Genomic DNA, 14252 nt, shown 5'->3' on the forward strand with positions numbered 1-14252 from the left:
TTTGTTCCGGTATTTTATTACATAAAAAAAGTTGATTGTCCATTGGAAATTTTTCACAAAGTGCAACCACATCTTGTGTAGTACCATTGCCAAACTGTTTTTTCTGAGGACAGCTGGGTTAAAAACAGAACAGTAACTTAGAAAACTTAGTTATGGCACTAGAACAGAGAAACCACCAAGCTGAGTGGAGAAAGGCAGCAGGCATTTAGCTGTCATGAAAGCAGATTATTTTCCACATACCTCTGCTTAATACTGAAAAAATAAGGAAATAGAAAAGCTATAATCACCACCCTCCTTGGTGAAATTAGCTTTAAAGGCAGTATCTGAACTGCCTGTATGTAGAGCCAAAAATCTGTTACTGGAAGGCTGATGAGACTCAAACGCAGAATCCAACATCTGCTGTGGCACTTACAGAACGTTAATGACCTGAAGTGACTTTATGAAGGTATTTATTTTTACATGTACACATATAAAAGTGATATTATGTTCAGGTCTCTTAAAACATTACCAGGTAACATCTGCTAATGTAACACTGTAACGGGACAAGTCCTAGGGGCTCAAAGGTTTCCAGTTCCAAAAGGGAACATAAGTGGTTTTGGAGTAGTTATGAACTGCGATAGCAAAGAAAGTCTGGCTGGGTGAAGAAGTTCCTGCCAGGTTGCCACATTATACTTGCTAACATATTTAGCTGTTTGTTGAGTGTAAAGCATGAAAAAGGGAGAAAAATGGAAGACAAAAAGAAAAGGCTACTTGAAGGCAGTATTTTGTGTTTTATATCCAAAAGCACTCTCAAGTCATTACTCCCATTAAAAAAAAAAAAAAAAAATAAAGAAAACCTAAAAAACCAAAACACAGTTTAAAATTTAAAGTGAGCTAAATGGCACAAAACGTGCCTACATTTGGCACAGGCAACTTAACAATTCAAAACCACCAAACAAAAAACCCAGTCAAGTAGCTGGCTGAATTTCAAAATTACCCCCTTCCTTTTAACTATGAAGGGAAAGGGCTCCAATCTGCTGTAAATGTGGATTTATGAACAACTAAAACAAGTATCTATTCTCAAAAGCTGGGCCATAACTAGATAGTGTAATTTTTTTCTCCTCGTTGGCTGAGTTGCCTTTGTATGTAGGTTTAAATTGCTTCATTGTTTAGCTCAAGAAGAACTCGCTTTGATCAAAAAAAATCAGGTTTATGTTTCCTAAGATTAGGAAAACTACAGGAACTGCATTTCCACATATTTCTGCTCATAATCTAAATTGTCATCTCTATACCATAGATTTAAGTTGAAAAAAGAAAAACACGCATTAATATTTTGTATTTATTGGTTCATCTGACCTCTGTTCGTCTCTTAAGATGAGAAGCAATATTCCTTAAAAAAAGGGAGGTGCAAACCCAGAACACTTGACAAAGTGATAAATGAGTAATGAACAAGAAATGGACTGCACACCTTGCTGCAATGTGATATCCAAACACCTACAGAGACTCTTCTCAACTCTGCTACACATTTGGATTAATAGTAGAATATAAAAGTAATACAGTTAATTCTGAAGAAACACATTATTTCATTTTCCACTCAAATAGGCACAGACCTGTTTAATCAAGTGTGGCCAGAAAGGTTTCTTTAATCCTAAATTCATACAAATATAATTAAAATTAAATAAACCCGATCACCTGGAACCTTCATCAACATCATTTAGTTCTTATGTACAGAAACCAAAGATGGATTAGTGTCTCTCCTGAATACCTAACTAAATGCATTAATTATTTAAAAGGTTTTACTACTCAGTGAAACAGTAAGTTTAGTCACATCTTTTATTTTAGGACAAGCACTCAATAGGTCAGTTTCCCACTTTTGATACCGAAGTATTCCACAAGATTAACCATTATGGTTCAATTAGGACCTTTTATCCAAAACATTTGGATTTTAGCACCTTAAATAAAGAGTCAAAGTAACATCTTAGTAGTATTGAATGAAGACAGTTAATACTGTGCTCATCCTCTGGAAAATTATGTGGACCATACATACAAGGTGCATTTAGTCCCTAATAGGTAGTAAGGCAGAAGGGAAACAATTCTAAGTAATGAATTTGACAGAATACAATCTGAATAATAATAAAAACATTCCCAAGTATACAAAGTATGTCAAGGAGAAATTGTATTTGCTCCCATACATCAAACTTCGGAGCATTTAAATCAATGCTTTTTTTTTCCCCCACAATCAACCATGTCAGTCAGCAATCTGTACCCAAACAAAAAATAATAATCTGGTTATTAAACACAAGGAAGGGATATGTCTAACTCAAAGTTGAGCTCTGCACTGCAACTAGTGCCTTTTCAAAGATTTAAGCAAACCCTTAAACCAATAAAACAAATTAATTTCAGAGGTAAAGCTATTTCTTCTAGCTCACTGTCTAGATAATAGGGCATACATAACATCCGCTTCCAGAGGCACAGTTCTTTGGCAGCAGCAGCAGCAACCTGAATGCTATGAATCCAACTTTCCCTTTGCCCTGACACGGCTCATGCAGGTGCTGTAATTCCATTAACAGCCCAGCATCACTTTGAAGAATCTCCTTTCTGCGCTGATTTGGAGTGAATTAGCTGAGTTCTCTGCCTAGCTTCTATCCTGCTTCTAAGAACTTCCACGGATTTCTTGGGACGAACAGAGCAGGTTTTGTTTATTTTAAAGAAACAGGCAGTCTAACCAGATACGTCCTAAACCCTGCAGTTTCAGGCATCTTTGGCCAATGTACCACTATTCTTTGCAATTTTATGCAGTTTTCCAACTGACTAGCAAACTGACTTCCAAGAGAATCTTTTAGCATTGCATTCTGCTATCCATCGGCAGTTACAAATCAATGACTAACTCACACAGCCAAGATGTATGTGGATACTAAAGATGAGTATCAGTGTATTCTGAGAATGTGTTTCTTCTTTTCCACTTAAGTCTGCAATGTTAGACACACAGATTTGTATGTTAATTTTAACACAAAAGCATACAAAATTACAAACTAAAGTATTAAACATTACCTTTCCTGTAACTAAACAAATGGCCAACATTAATAAGTAAACTGGTGAATTTCAACATAAAAGTCTTTTAACCTCAGTAACCTCTGCTTCCTTCCTTCCCCCTCAATAAACCCAGGAATCGCATGGAAATTTAGCTTCCCTTCAAGGAACAGTATTCAGTCTTGTTAACACATCCATCATAGATCCTCCCTCTGTTTGGTTGCTCGGTTGTCCTCTTTGATGCTGTTAGATTTCTTGTCTGCGTCTTTTTTCTTCTTTGCTTTTTCAGGTTTGGTTTTGTTTTTCATTTTCTCATTTTCTTCTCCTCCTTTTCCAGGATAAACCTGACCTTCCAGAGTAACATCCGCACACCTTTCTTGATTTATCAGGAAGTCTTTGATCTCCCAGGCGTAACCACCATCACGCAGCATAAAGATGGCTCGGTTTGAGCCAACAATAAACCTAGAGGAAAGATACAATTTTTTCTCAGTTAGCTGTGTGCTTTTCAAGCACTACAACATGTTGCTTAATTCAGAACACCTCCACAACCAAGGCATATATTTAAGAGCAAGAATCATAGAATCACACAATGATTTGGGTTGGAAAGACCTTAAAATCATCTAGTTCCAACCTCCCTTGCCATGGGAAGGGATGCCTCACACTTCACCATGTTGCCCAAGGCTCTGTCCAACCTGGCCTTGGAACACTGCCAGGGATGGAGCATTTAGAAGCTGATTTTGTTGTTGCCTGGGGATGGGGACAAGAGAACAATTTTCTAGTATATGTAAGAATAAAATGTATTAAGTTTGCAAATAACCAAGGAGGAGTAAGAATACAAAGAAAACTTAAGAACTAATTTGGCACTATGTAAAATCCACTAATGGGCATTATATTTACTTTATACACTTACTACAGCCCTTCTCAGCCTCAATACAAGAGACACAATATTCCCCTGTTTCAAAGCGATCCTCTCTCTTTCCGAGAGAAACACCACATTTTTTAGCCAGAGGAACAAAAAGCCTTTTGTGGTGACAAGTCTTCCAAGTGTGATGTTTTCCATCAAGCACATAAAGGCAAACTGCTGCAGCTAAAATTGATAAATAGCTGAAATGTAATAAGGTAAAAACAAAGGAGGCTACACATACATCATTTGTAAGTGTTAAAAAGATTTGTGCACCATGCCAGAATTTTTATAGCATGACTTATAACAAATTGGCATAGAAACTGATACAGAAATAGTGACAGATGATGGAGGTGGGAAGGGCACAGCGTGAACAGCTGAGAAGATTCTCAGGAGTAAAGAAACAAGGGTGCTGTAAAAGGACAAACTTCATCCTTGTGCACAACAGCTTACCTTTGCACGTCATAGTTTGCATTGAAGAGGCTGCCCTGCCACAAGCTAGTGATTTCTTCTGTCTCCTTTTCTGTAGGATTTCCTGACACTGTGACAAACATCATCAAAGTCTTCCCCTTCTTCGTCAGCTTCAGGATACTTTCAGGCTTGCCCGGATCAATTTTTGAGAAATCTATTGGTGCTGGAGGCCTCTTGTGTTCAGGAAGATCTCCCTCTTCAATGTCATCATCTTTCTGTTTTGAAAAGGAAAAGGAGCCTTTAAACTAAACTGTTCCACAAAGCTGTTCTGTTTTGAAATTTCCCATTGTTTAGAGAATGCTGCTTTGACAAAGTGTTTTTTAGTTTAATGATGGAGATTCTCAAACCAAAACAAATAGTAAGTTTTGTTTCAGGATACTTCACGAGAAGTGTTCCTTCCATTTATAACCCTCCCCTTAAAACAAGGCACATTTTCATACTGACAGGTAGATTCTCCTTTTACCATATACTGAGTAATATTTCAGCCTCAAGGTTAATTCAGTACAATTCCACCAAGGTACTTCATAAAATAGCACTTTTCTTCACAGTTTCACAGAAATTTATTAAGCGTACATGATGAACAGAGAAAGCTGCACTAAAAAGCCTCATACACACATAAAGAAGTGTTCACCTGCACACTGCATTCAGAGGTCAAAACTCACCTCTAGGACTCACGCAATCACTTGAGAATTCAATTCGTCTGACTTGGTTTTTTTAAACAAATAAAACCCACAAAAATTCAGAATTTCAAGGCTCATGCCATAGGAAAACTTCTATTAAAGGCCTCATGACTTTTCTAATGCACAGCTGCAGCTCACAGTCTGACAACATAATCACCAGGAGTAAATTACTCCTAGAATAAAGAAAAAACCCTCTTAATGCCTCTGCTGAGGTTGACAGGCATTTAAATATTTGGAAAGGCAGAATTCAAACAGCTGCCCCTTAAAACAGCTCATGAGAGAGAGGAGTGAATAGAGTGACAGCTTACATTGAGCCAGACCTTGATTTCTTCAACAGTATTGGTATCATATTAAAAAGTTAATAAAGAACAGAAAACCCTGGAAATCCTACACTGGCATCTACCCAAGCACTAGTAAATCAGGAGGAATTAAGGCAGATATTTTAGGTGTTGTTTTGACTTTAAGCATTTTGTGAATATATGCAGCACTCCATCAGGAACATGAACTGCAGCAGCATCTAAAGATAGCTCCCTTCAGAAGCCAAGCTTTATTTTTTAGATCTCAGTATGCACTACCTTCTCATCTCTGCACATGCCTATATACAAACTCAACATCATCCTTTTACAACATCCCACTACAGGGAGCATCCCATACCCTTTAAAGGTAAGGTTCCATGCAAGTGACCTCTCTTCTTCTCCCATTTCAATTACGTAGTTTGCTGTCTTTCTGACAAAGGAGTTTAAAAATTAGTTACCACAGAATAAAAGTTGTAGAGGCCTTATATTTTATCCTTTCTTTCCTTACTAATTATATTTGTTTCAATTTTGCAAGGCTGAAGCATGCTTTCAAACAGTTCACATCTCTTTGAAAATTCCAAAGGAGAGCCCCAGGGAAGTCCCACTGCCCTCACTAAGTGGGAACAATAGTAACCTTGGAGGAAGCTGGGAAATGCTCATATTGGTAAAGCGCAGTGAAAATACAAGATCTTATATGATTGAAAAATGTTCTTCAGAAGTAAAGCAAACCAGTCCTAATTTAGAACAGTTTGGCTACTGCAAAACCAGCTTATTTCACAGTTTTGAAAGGGAAAGGCAGAATTGTTTCCATATAGTCATTACGCAATACAGAAACTGACTTTGGATTTAGTGACAGCACAGCCTAACATATATTACCTATTTCGCCCTTAACTGCTCAACTAAAGCTGTACTGTTGCAGTTTGAATAGATGTATCATAAAAAGCAGCCAAAAGCTCCCCTACACCCCACTCCTTCTCCTGATCCTGTACAAACTATCATGCAGTTTTGTATTTATAAATCTATCTATGAAGCAAAAGACTGGAAGTGTAAGCTTTTGCTTTGAAATGTCTAGCAGATTCATTCCTTTAAGCTGTAACATGAGGCTTCAGAGGCAAAGCATTACACAACACAGTAATAACTACGTATTTCCTATGTATTCCTTCCATTTCTCCTCCTCTCAGCTCCCATTCTCATGCATTTCTCATCAATGCCCTGAATTTTTATTTTTAAAAATATTAGCAACATATGTCACCTAATTGCTTGGCCTATTCAATAATCTCAGCTCAGAGTCAAGCCTCAGAAACCCTGAGCTTATAACAATAATGAACTATTTAAAGAATATGACATTTCAGTAACAGAAAGACCGCATTCTCAGTTCTGCTTCCAGCTCCTCTGGACCCAAGGCTTCTGGAGAGTCCCTTTCCATGAGGGAAACCCCTAGGCAGTTTCTTTCAAGCTCTAGTTGTGCAACTGAGCTGCTGAAGTAACCTCAGTTCCCCATCCTCATTTTCTGCTACGTCACTTTTCCAGTTCACCGGGCAACCATGCACATGGTTGCACCAGCACAGTGCAAGTGGCAGCACAAGAGCCTGAAAAGAGGTGGCTGCTTGTTCTGGGAAGGCTGCTGGAGCCACAGCCTCAGCCTCAGAAGGCTTGTGGCTGACCCCAAGGATGTTACCGCCACCATCCTCCAGTGCTTTTGACTAATTGCCAGGGAAATAAAAAGTATTACGAGTCATCTCGGTTGCAGTTAATGACACTTGATTCTGTACAGATCTGTGCTCTGTGCCCCTTGCACCCAAGCATAATTACTGCTCTTATCCAAATTCATAACGGCCCCTTTGTTTCTCATCCCACCCCATCAAGTTCACTTGTGCCTTTCTTCTCTATCCTCCAGCCACCACCCCCTCAAGCCTTTCATGTTCCTTATATGTGAGCTGACTACCAGCAGGCAAAATGCCATGCAGCTGACCATCCCAAAGACCCAACAACCGCTAATTGTTGTGCCGCTGCTTCAGTAACTTTTTTCTCCTGGGGCTGTGGCTGGCTGTGAATTCCCTCAGTGGCAATGCCAACCCGAGCAGCAAAGTCCCCAGATGTTCAGCTACAACTGCACGCAATGTGACTACAAGCATTTGTGCAGCACATGGTGAAATGGATCAGGGACCTGCTCCAGCTCAAGAGGAAAAACCCTGAACAGCCTCCTGCCTGCCTGCCACATGGCTAGAACACACAAGCCAGAGTCACGACAGCATTAACTTGAGTCTCCCTTTCATCCAGGCATCTAATCCAGAGATGTTAATCTTCTAAGATTTTTCCTACAATGCCAAGTTTCGTTGAAGTTGGCCAACTTTGTCATTTAAGCCTTGGATTTTTTAGCAGCTGGGACCACCTGGTCCTTGGCTGATAACCACCAATGGAAAGGTGAATTTCAAGATTTTACATAATTTTACTTTAAATTTTAACTCAATTTTCTAAGAATCTCCTTTCCTAAAGGGAGATACACAGGAACAGTCCATGCGATGAACAGGACCATAACCTGCCAACCAGGCCCAAGGCAGACATCCTTACTTCTCACAAAAGTTATTTTATCTATATTACACATACAAAACCTATTTCTCCACCTTGACTTACAGCTGCAAATGGTGTTACAGGAGACAGGAGCTTTTACTCCACTATTTCCTCCAGGATTTGTGCAAAACATTCTGGGGAACAGCCTCATGGGAAAGAATAGAAGACACTGATGAGTGCTCTGGGATTTATCAGAACATGATAGAATACAAAAATAGTGAAAAGAACCTAACAGTGGCATGACAACCTTATAGAGAAGAGTGATGGGGAACTGTCAAAAGAAAGTTAAGGCAGCAGGGTGATGGGGACAAAGGGAGGCAACAGAGCTATAATTAGGAGTCGTTATCATGAAGAGTGGCAAGGAAGAAACACCAACCAACTATATATCCACTCTGTAAACACGAAGTATTTCTTCTGCTGTCCATCCTTTGGTCACAAAACATATACCCCTTAATACCCCGACACAGCAGACACTCAAGTCAAACCAGGCTGTGGCACGCATGGACAGCGTGTGCTCGGGAAGGGGCAGCAGGGCAGGCTGCGGGCTCCCGTGGCCACGGCAGCTCTCCCAGGAGCCGCTTCTGTGCCTGCTCGCCCCGATGTTGTAACCTCCCCACGCAGGAACCCGCAGCCTCAGCGGAAGGAACCAGCACCCGCCACCCCAACGCCACCAGGCCCGGGATCCCCGCACCCGCTCCACGCCAGAGCCGCAGCCAAGCCCGGGGGAGGGCGGCCGAGACCAAACCTCCCGCCTTGCCCCGAGCCGGGAGCGCGGCCCCGGTCCCCCTCACTCCCCGCGCCGCCCACAGACGCGGGGTCCCCTTTGCACACCCCCGGCCCCTCCCCGCACCTCCCACTGCTCCAGCAGCCGAGCCATGTCCGCATCGTTGTAGTCCCGAATGTCCTTCTTCTTGGCCGGCCCTGCCCGCCGCTTCCCCTCCTGCTCGCCGGCTGCCGCGCACAGCCACAGCGCTAGGCCCAACACTGCCCAGCCAGCGGCCGCCGCCATCTTCCCCCGGACCTCGCAGCCGCCGCGGGAAGGCGGCCCCGGCTGCCTTAAAGGGGCGGGGGCAGCGGCGGCTCGGGCCGCGGGGAGGAGGCGGAGCTGGAAGGGGCGAGAGGGCAGCGGCGGAGGCGGTGCGGGCCAGGCCGGGGCTACGGGTGGGGCGGGTGCTCCCCGCAGCGTGCCCGAGAGCCGGGAGCGAGCCGGGACGGAAAGGATGGGGACGCCCTCCTCTTCCATCCTCCTCTTCCTCCTCCTCCGGCTGCTCCTCGCGATGCCGCACCGGGGCACAATGGGCCGTTTGAGGAGGTCGGGGCCGCGCTGGGTGTAGGCCCCGCAGACCTTGGCCCAGACGGTTGAGTGAGGACATTGGAGGATGGCTTTAAATAACCCCGTGTATGGACCAGCTCCTGGAATATGAACTACGTGATGTTTTGTTGTTGCTTTTTTTAAAGTGGGACGACAAACGGGATAAAAACTGGGCCCGTAGCAGCATCTTATTTCAACTACTAACTCAGTTTTTTAAAAGAAAGCTTTTAAAAATGAAGCTGTTCATTACTAAAATACAACTCCAGAACATATGCCAAGAACAGTTAAGAGATACGGCTTTTTCTTTGTACATATTACCTTTCCGTTATCCAAGCCAAACGACACAGGCTGATGTCTGCATGGCCTTATTTCACTCTTCAGTCTTCATTTTTTTCCCCCTCATGGAAGCTGTTTTAATTATAAATAGCACCATCTTCTCTTTTGCCTTTTAGACTTGGACTGCCAAGAAGTTTGAGCTTGGGAATTTAAGGAAGCACTACAGTAACTGCTGCTGGTATATACTAGTTGTGGTCAGGCTGATAAGTGAGCAGGGTGCTTTTCTGTTCAAGTGGAAGCATTGGAGGGAGAGCAGGTTCAGAGCACAGCAATTAATTCTATAGAGTGAGCACTTCAACCCCAATTCTGTTCCTTGTATAGTCCTATGATAAACCAAAACCTTACAAGCACAGCATACAAATGCAAACCAAAAGCAGTCAGTGGGCAGGGGTGTGGGTTTGAGAGGCTCTCTGAAGCCTGAACTAAGTTCAAATGATGAGACACTGAAGGGCTACATAGCTTGTGAGTGTTAGGGTGACATGCCCCATGAAGCAGCAGGTTGCCAAGCGCACGTGTAGCATGAGAAACGGCGGAGGAGGATGTGGGATCCACGATTTCAGCACCCTCATAAACAACGTGCCTGGCCTGCAACCTCCATAGTGAGGGTTATCGTTTGATACCATTTCAGGCACTGCCAGTGTGCCTGAGAAACAGGAAGCAGCCCATAGCTATTCATGGAGCTTGTTATATGCACAGTAACTGAAACAGGGGTTTAGTCAAGTATCTTTCACAAAGCTTTCCAGTAAGTCACTACTAAGCACCTCTGCTCAGTGATTTCTCATTAAATATAATGAACATCAGGTATACTGTATCACCTTGCCCTGATTAATGAGGTTTTACTGAAATATATTTCTGGTAACTTCTGTTATTACTGGCATGTGTGTACATTCACTGGAAAAAAAAGACTAAAGATTCAATTTTGGAAAACTGGACTTACAGTATAAAATATTTTCACTGAGTTTCTACTGGGAAATATTTTCTTCCATCCTTTTTTCTCTTATTAGAACAAACCAAGCCAAGGTTGACTTTAATATCTGGTGCTACGTTCAGATGTGGATCTCAAAAGTAATCCAATTCCCTTTGGTAAGTGAACAGGTCGTTCACTATATCCAGCACTGCACCAAACAACACTATACATTTCCTTGTCATGCATATAAAAGCTTTAATTTGAAAGGGAGATACTTCTCATGCTTAGCTCCAACCTTGCAACTGTCTTTGTTCAGGCAGAATTCTGTGTCCAGCAAGAAGTTGTTCAAAGCCTGTTCTTTGTGGAGTCAGCTGCAGGACAAACACCTACCCAGCCTCTATTCTGCTGTTCTTTCCCATGCAAGAAACAAAACCAAAGCAGCTAGAAACACCTATCACTGATAGGGGCAAATTAAATTGCCTTTTCTTTTTATTGAAGCACACTGTTTTGTTCAGAGTATCTACAGAATGATACAAATATGCTTTTTACAGCTTAAGCATTTTCACATTCCTTAACAGTTTATATAGTCCTAGCAGCTAACACTGCTACGATTACAATACAGAACATATCTGAGGATAGTCAGCTACATGCACTGTCGATTGCAAAACTAAGGTGTTTAAAACTTCATCTGGTAGCTTAAAATCCCATCTAGTCATGCCAGGGAATGTCTCGAACTGTGGCTGTTACTTGGGCAACTTCCACATTTTATTAGTGGTACTTTCAATAATAAAATTACACCTTATCAGAAAGGCAAATCTACCTCCCCCTGTTAATGTAAACTGTTTTCATTATTGAGTAGGGTTGGGTCAAGCTGAAATATGAGAGGATTCAGGATGTTCTAAATTTCTGTTAAGGAAATTTGGGATTTTGGGATTCTCTTCCCCCCCTTTTTCTTTCCCCCTTGATATAACCTGCATTTTTGGAACTATATTTCTTCAGAATGTATTTCCTGTACCATTATTTCCTATGAGCTGAAAGAAGAACGTAGGTATATTTTTAGCTGCCAAAACCTCTCTCAAGTATTTGCTGGTGGCGGGGTTTTGGGTGCAGTTTTCTATTTTGAAGTAGACTCTCATTCATCACGTTTTACTTCTCTTTGCAAATATAGTACAGCAGGTTCTTAAAGCTTGTCCCTTGACATTCCTTGGAATGAAACCTTGGAAAGAACAAAGAATTTGACTTTGTCAAGGAAAGGGCAGTGCCTTCTTGGAAGGACATACAGACAATTAAAAGATTAAACTAATAAAGTCAGAAGATGAGCCCTAAGCATGCAGAAGGGAGAATGAACATGCACGGGCTACCTGCTATCAACACATGCTGCGTCTGGAAGAACTGATTCATTTTGAGAACTCTACTAATCCAAGGGGATGTTTAATAGTGGCTCACATGACTGAGGTGTTGCGAAAGGCAGCCTTTTAGGGATTACTTTGCATATCTAAAATGACTGAGGTCTGGTGTACAGCTGTGCTCTTTATACATACAGCCCAACAGGCATTAGAACCGCTTTTGCATTTACTGGTTTATTAAGGGACCAGGACAACATTGTGTTAAACACCACAGAAGACTTGTAGCAGATCCCAGAAAACTTGAAGCAAGTTTTGAGATGATGCAGTGGAGTATTCTTACCCTGTTTAAAAACATCGTCATACATTCTACAGAATATCAGGATATTCTGAGTTATTTTCAGTAAAACATTCAAAATTAATGTTTTCATAGGTCAAATTATCTTAAGTACCGTAAATGTCCCCCTGCAGAGACAGTCTCATGAGCTCTTGTGCAAAGACAGTGCATGCGTGAATTCAGACCTCTGAATGCCGTCACATTCAGAGAACACCTGAACATGTTATCTTTATAAAACAGAGTATTTCTGTATCTCAAGAAAGACAAAATATGCTTTTTAATACTGTTACTGGCAGTATAGGAAGCAAAATATGCTGTCATCTAGAGCATGATCATTTGAATGATTCAGAATAATTTCAGTCCTCAAATTAATTGCATGCATAAAACAAGCACACTCACTTGCCATCTATAAAAAGCATGCAGATTTTTGTCCCAGAACTAATCAGACCTTGAATTCCTGGGTCCAATTTGAAAAATTCAAGTCTTTGATTCAAAATTTTCCCAAATTAGGGGTTAATTATTGTGATGTGGACATGAAATTCTGGTTCAGGTACTAACCTTGACATTCAGATTCCAAATTCAGTTTTGACCACAAAATAAATCTTTACCCTAACTGTATGCTATCCTGTGCATGTGCATTTTATAAATGAAAGCTTACTGACTGAATGGAGGTGTTTGACAGACAACATGTCAGCTTTGTACCATTACCTGTGTGCTCAGGCTTGGGGAAGGGGTACGATGCTTGACTGTCTGGTCGGCTGCAATAAAGCTCTACACTGTAATTGTTAAATTCAGAAACACCACAGAATGTTCCTCTTAATACTCATCTTACTGCAAGATTTGCTACAAATCTGTGCTGGTTAAAACTTATCTTCTGCTTACACAATTTAAAGTTGCCCTATTAAGAATTACATTAAATCAATGTCAAAGGAGGTTTACACGGTTCCCACAGGAATTCCGTTTATAGTCTAATTTCCACAATCTAAGTGAAATTAATTTTGTAGTCCCACTTTAATTTTAGGTTTACAGGTCAGTTTTGACACCTACATCTAATGTAAGTAATACATTACATGACCTTCTGATGAATTAAAGGTGCTAGGCTTACTTAAACTGGTAATGATCAGCAGCTCTCCACATAGAACACACAATGAGTGTAGGATCAGAGACTCCTATGAAACATCTGTTAAATTTCTCTCATGCTATATATTTAAAAGAAAAGCAGGGGGAGGAGGAACCAAACCCTTCTCTGGAGTATTGCAGCTGCAGGACAGAACACCGACCAGAAGTGCAGCTCAGGAAGGGTGGGCCCTTGCACATTTTGTTCAAAATACTGAGTTCTCCTTTGATATCAAAAAAACCCAGACCTAAGAGCCTGAAGGGAGGGTCTTGGATTCCTGTTTATGCTGGACCACTCTAATCAACAGCATTTACCACTCTGACAGTAACTGCTTCTCAATTTCAAGCCAACTGACCTGCAAACCTGTGCCTGGCCCTTCTTGCCTGTTCGGGGAGGGGAAATGGACACAAGGAGCTACGTTGCACTCAACGCCCTCCTAGGCACTAGCCCTGTGAAACACAAGGTATAGAATGGACATCCAGATGTGTAGATGGTAGGTAAGAACATGAAGCAGAAAGCCACTACTGGCTGTATCAACATAAAATACAGCAGACCCTTCCATTCTGTGCAAGAGGAATTCTGTAGCTGTGTTTTCCTTTCCATAAAAGCGTGTCTGTTTTCCATGTCAATGTATTAAATATCCATGGTAACTGCAGGGGACAACCAATCGATTATATATGGTAAGTGGTGAAAACAACAGTACAATAAATGGTGACTAAAAGGACAACAAACCCACTTCTGCTGTATTATCTTTCAGCTGAGCAACTGGAGCTGGCCAGTATTTGAGACATAACAGACATATTTACATTACTGGTATCTATGTAATAAATTTTTTCTTACCTTTGATGCTGTGTTTTTGATTATGCCATATAAGAAATGAAACCTGTCAAAACACCGAGGTTAAGCCTGTCTGTGAAAGCCCTCCTGTTATTCTAAAAGCTACTTATTTTTAAACAAAGTTATTTTCAAAGA

At 41.3% G+C, this 14252-nt stretch overlaps 1 protein-coding gene across 1 annotated transcript; it reads right to left on the reverse strand.

Annotated features, from left to right (window-relative positions):
* MESD (mesoderm development LRP chaperone) lies at positions 1 to 9167 on the reverse strand. The gene is made up of 3 exons (XM_030497056.1): positions 8779 to 9167; positions 4364 to 4596; positions 1 to 3471 (listed from the first exon to the last, which is right to left on the reverse strand). Exons 1-3 carry the CDS (start codon positions 8935 to 8937, stop codon positions 3207 to 3209), a joined length of 657 nt encoding a protein of 218 aa, XP_030352916.1. The 5' UTR covers positions 8938 to 9167; the 3' UTR covers positions 1 to 3206.
* Positions 9168 to 14252: the final 5085 nt, after the last annotated feature.

Source organism: Strigops habroptila, chromosome 9, assembly GCF_004027225.2.
Source record: "Strigops habroptila isolate Jane chromosome 9, bStrHab1.2.pri, whole genome shotgun sequence".
In the NCBI taxonomy this organism is placed as follows: Eukaryota; Metazoa; Chordata; class Aves; order Psittaciformes; family Psittacidae; genus Strigops; species Strigops habroptila.

Excerpts from the sequence above, each read along its gene's own strand:
- MESD (XM_030497056.1), bottom strand. The coding sequence starts at position 8,937 with ATGGCGGCGGCCGCTGGCTGGGCAGTGTTGGGCCTAGCGCTGTGGCTG. Across the intron at positions 4,597-8,778 it reads GGCTGCTGGAGCAGTGGGAG|AAAGATGATGACATTGAAGA; the intron begins GTGCGGGGAGGG and ends TTTTCAAAACAG. Across the intron at positions 3,472-4,363 it reads GCAAACTATGACGTGCAAAG|GTTTATTGTTGGCTCAAACC; the intron begins GTAAGCTGTTGT and ends TCTTTCCTCTAG.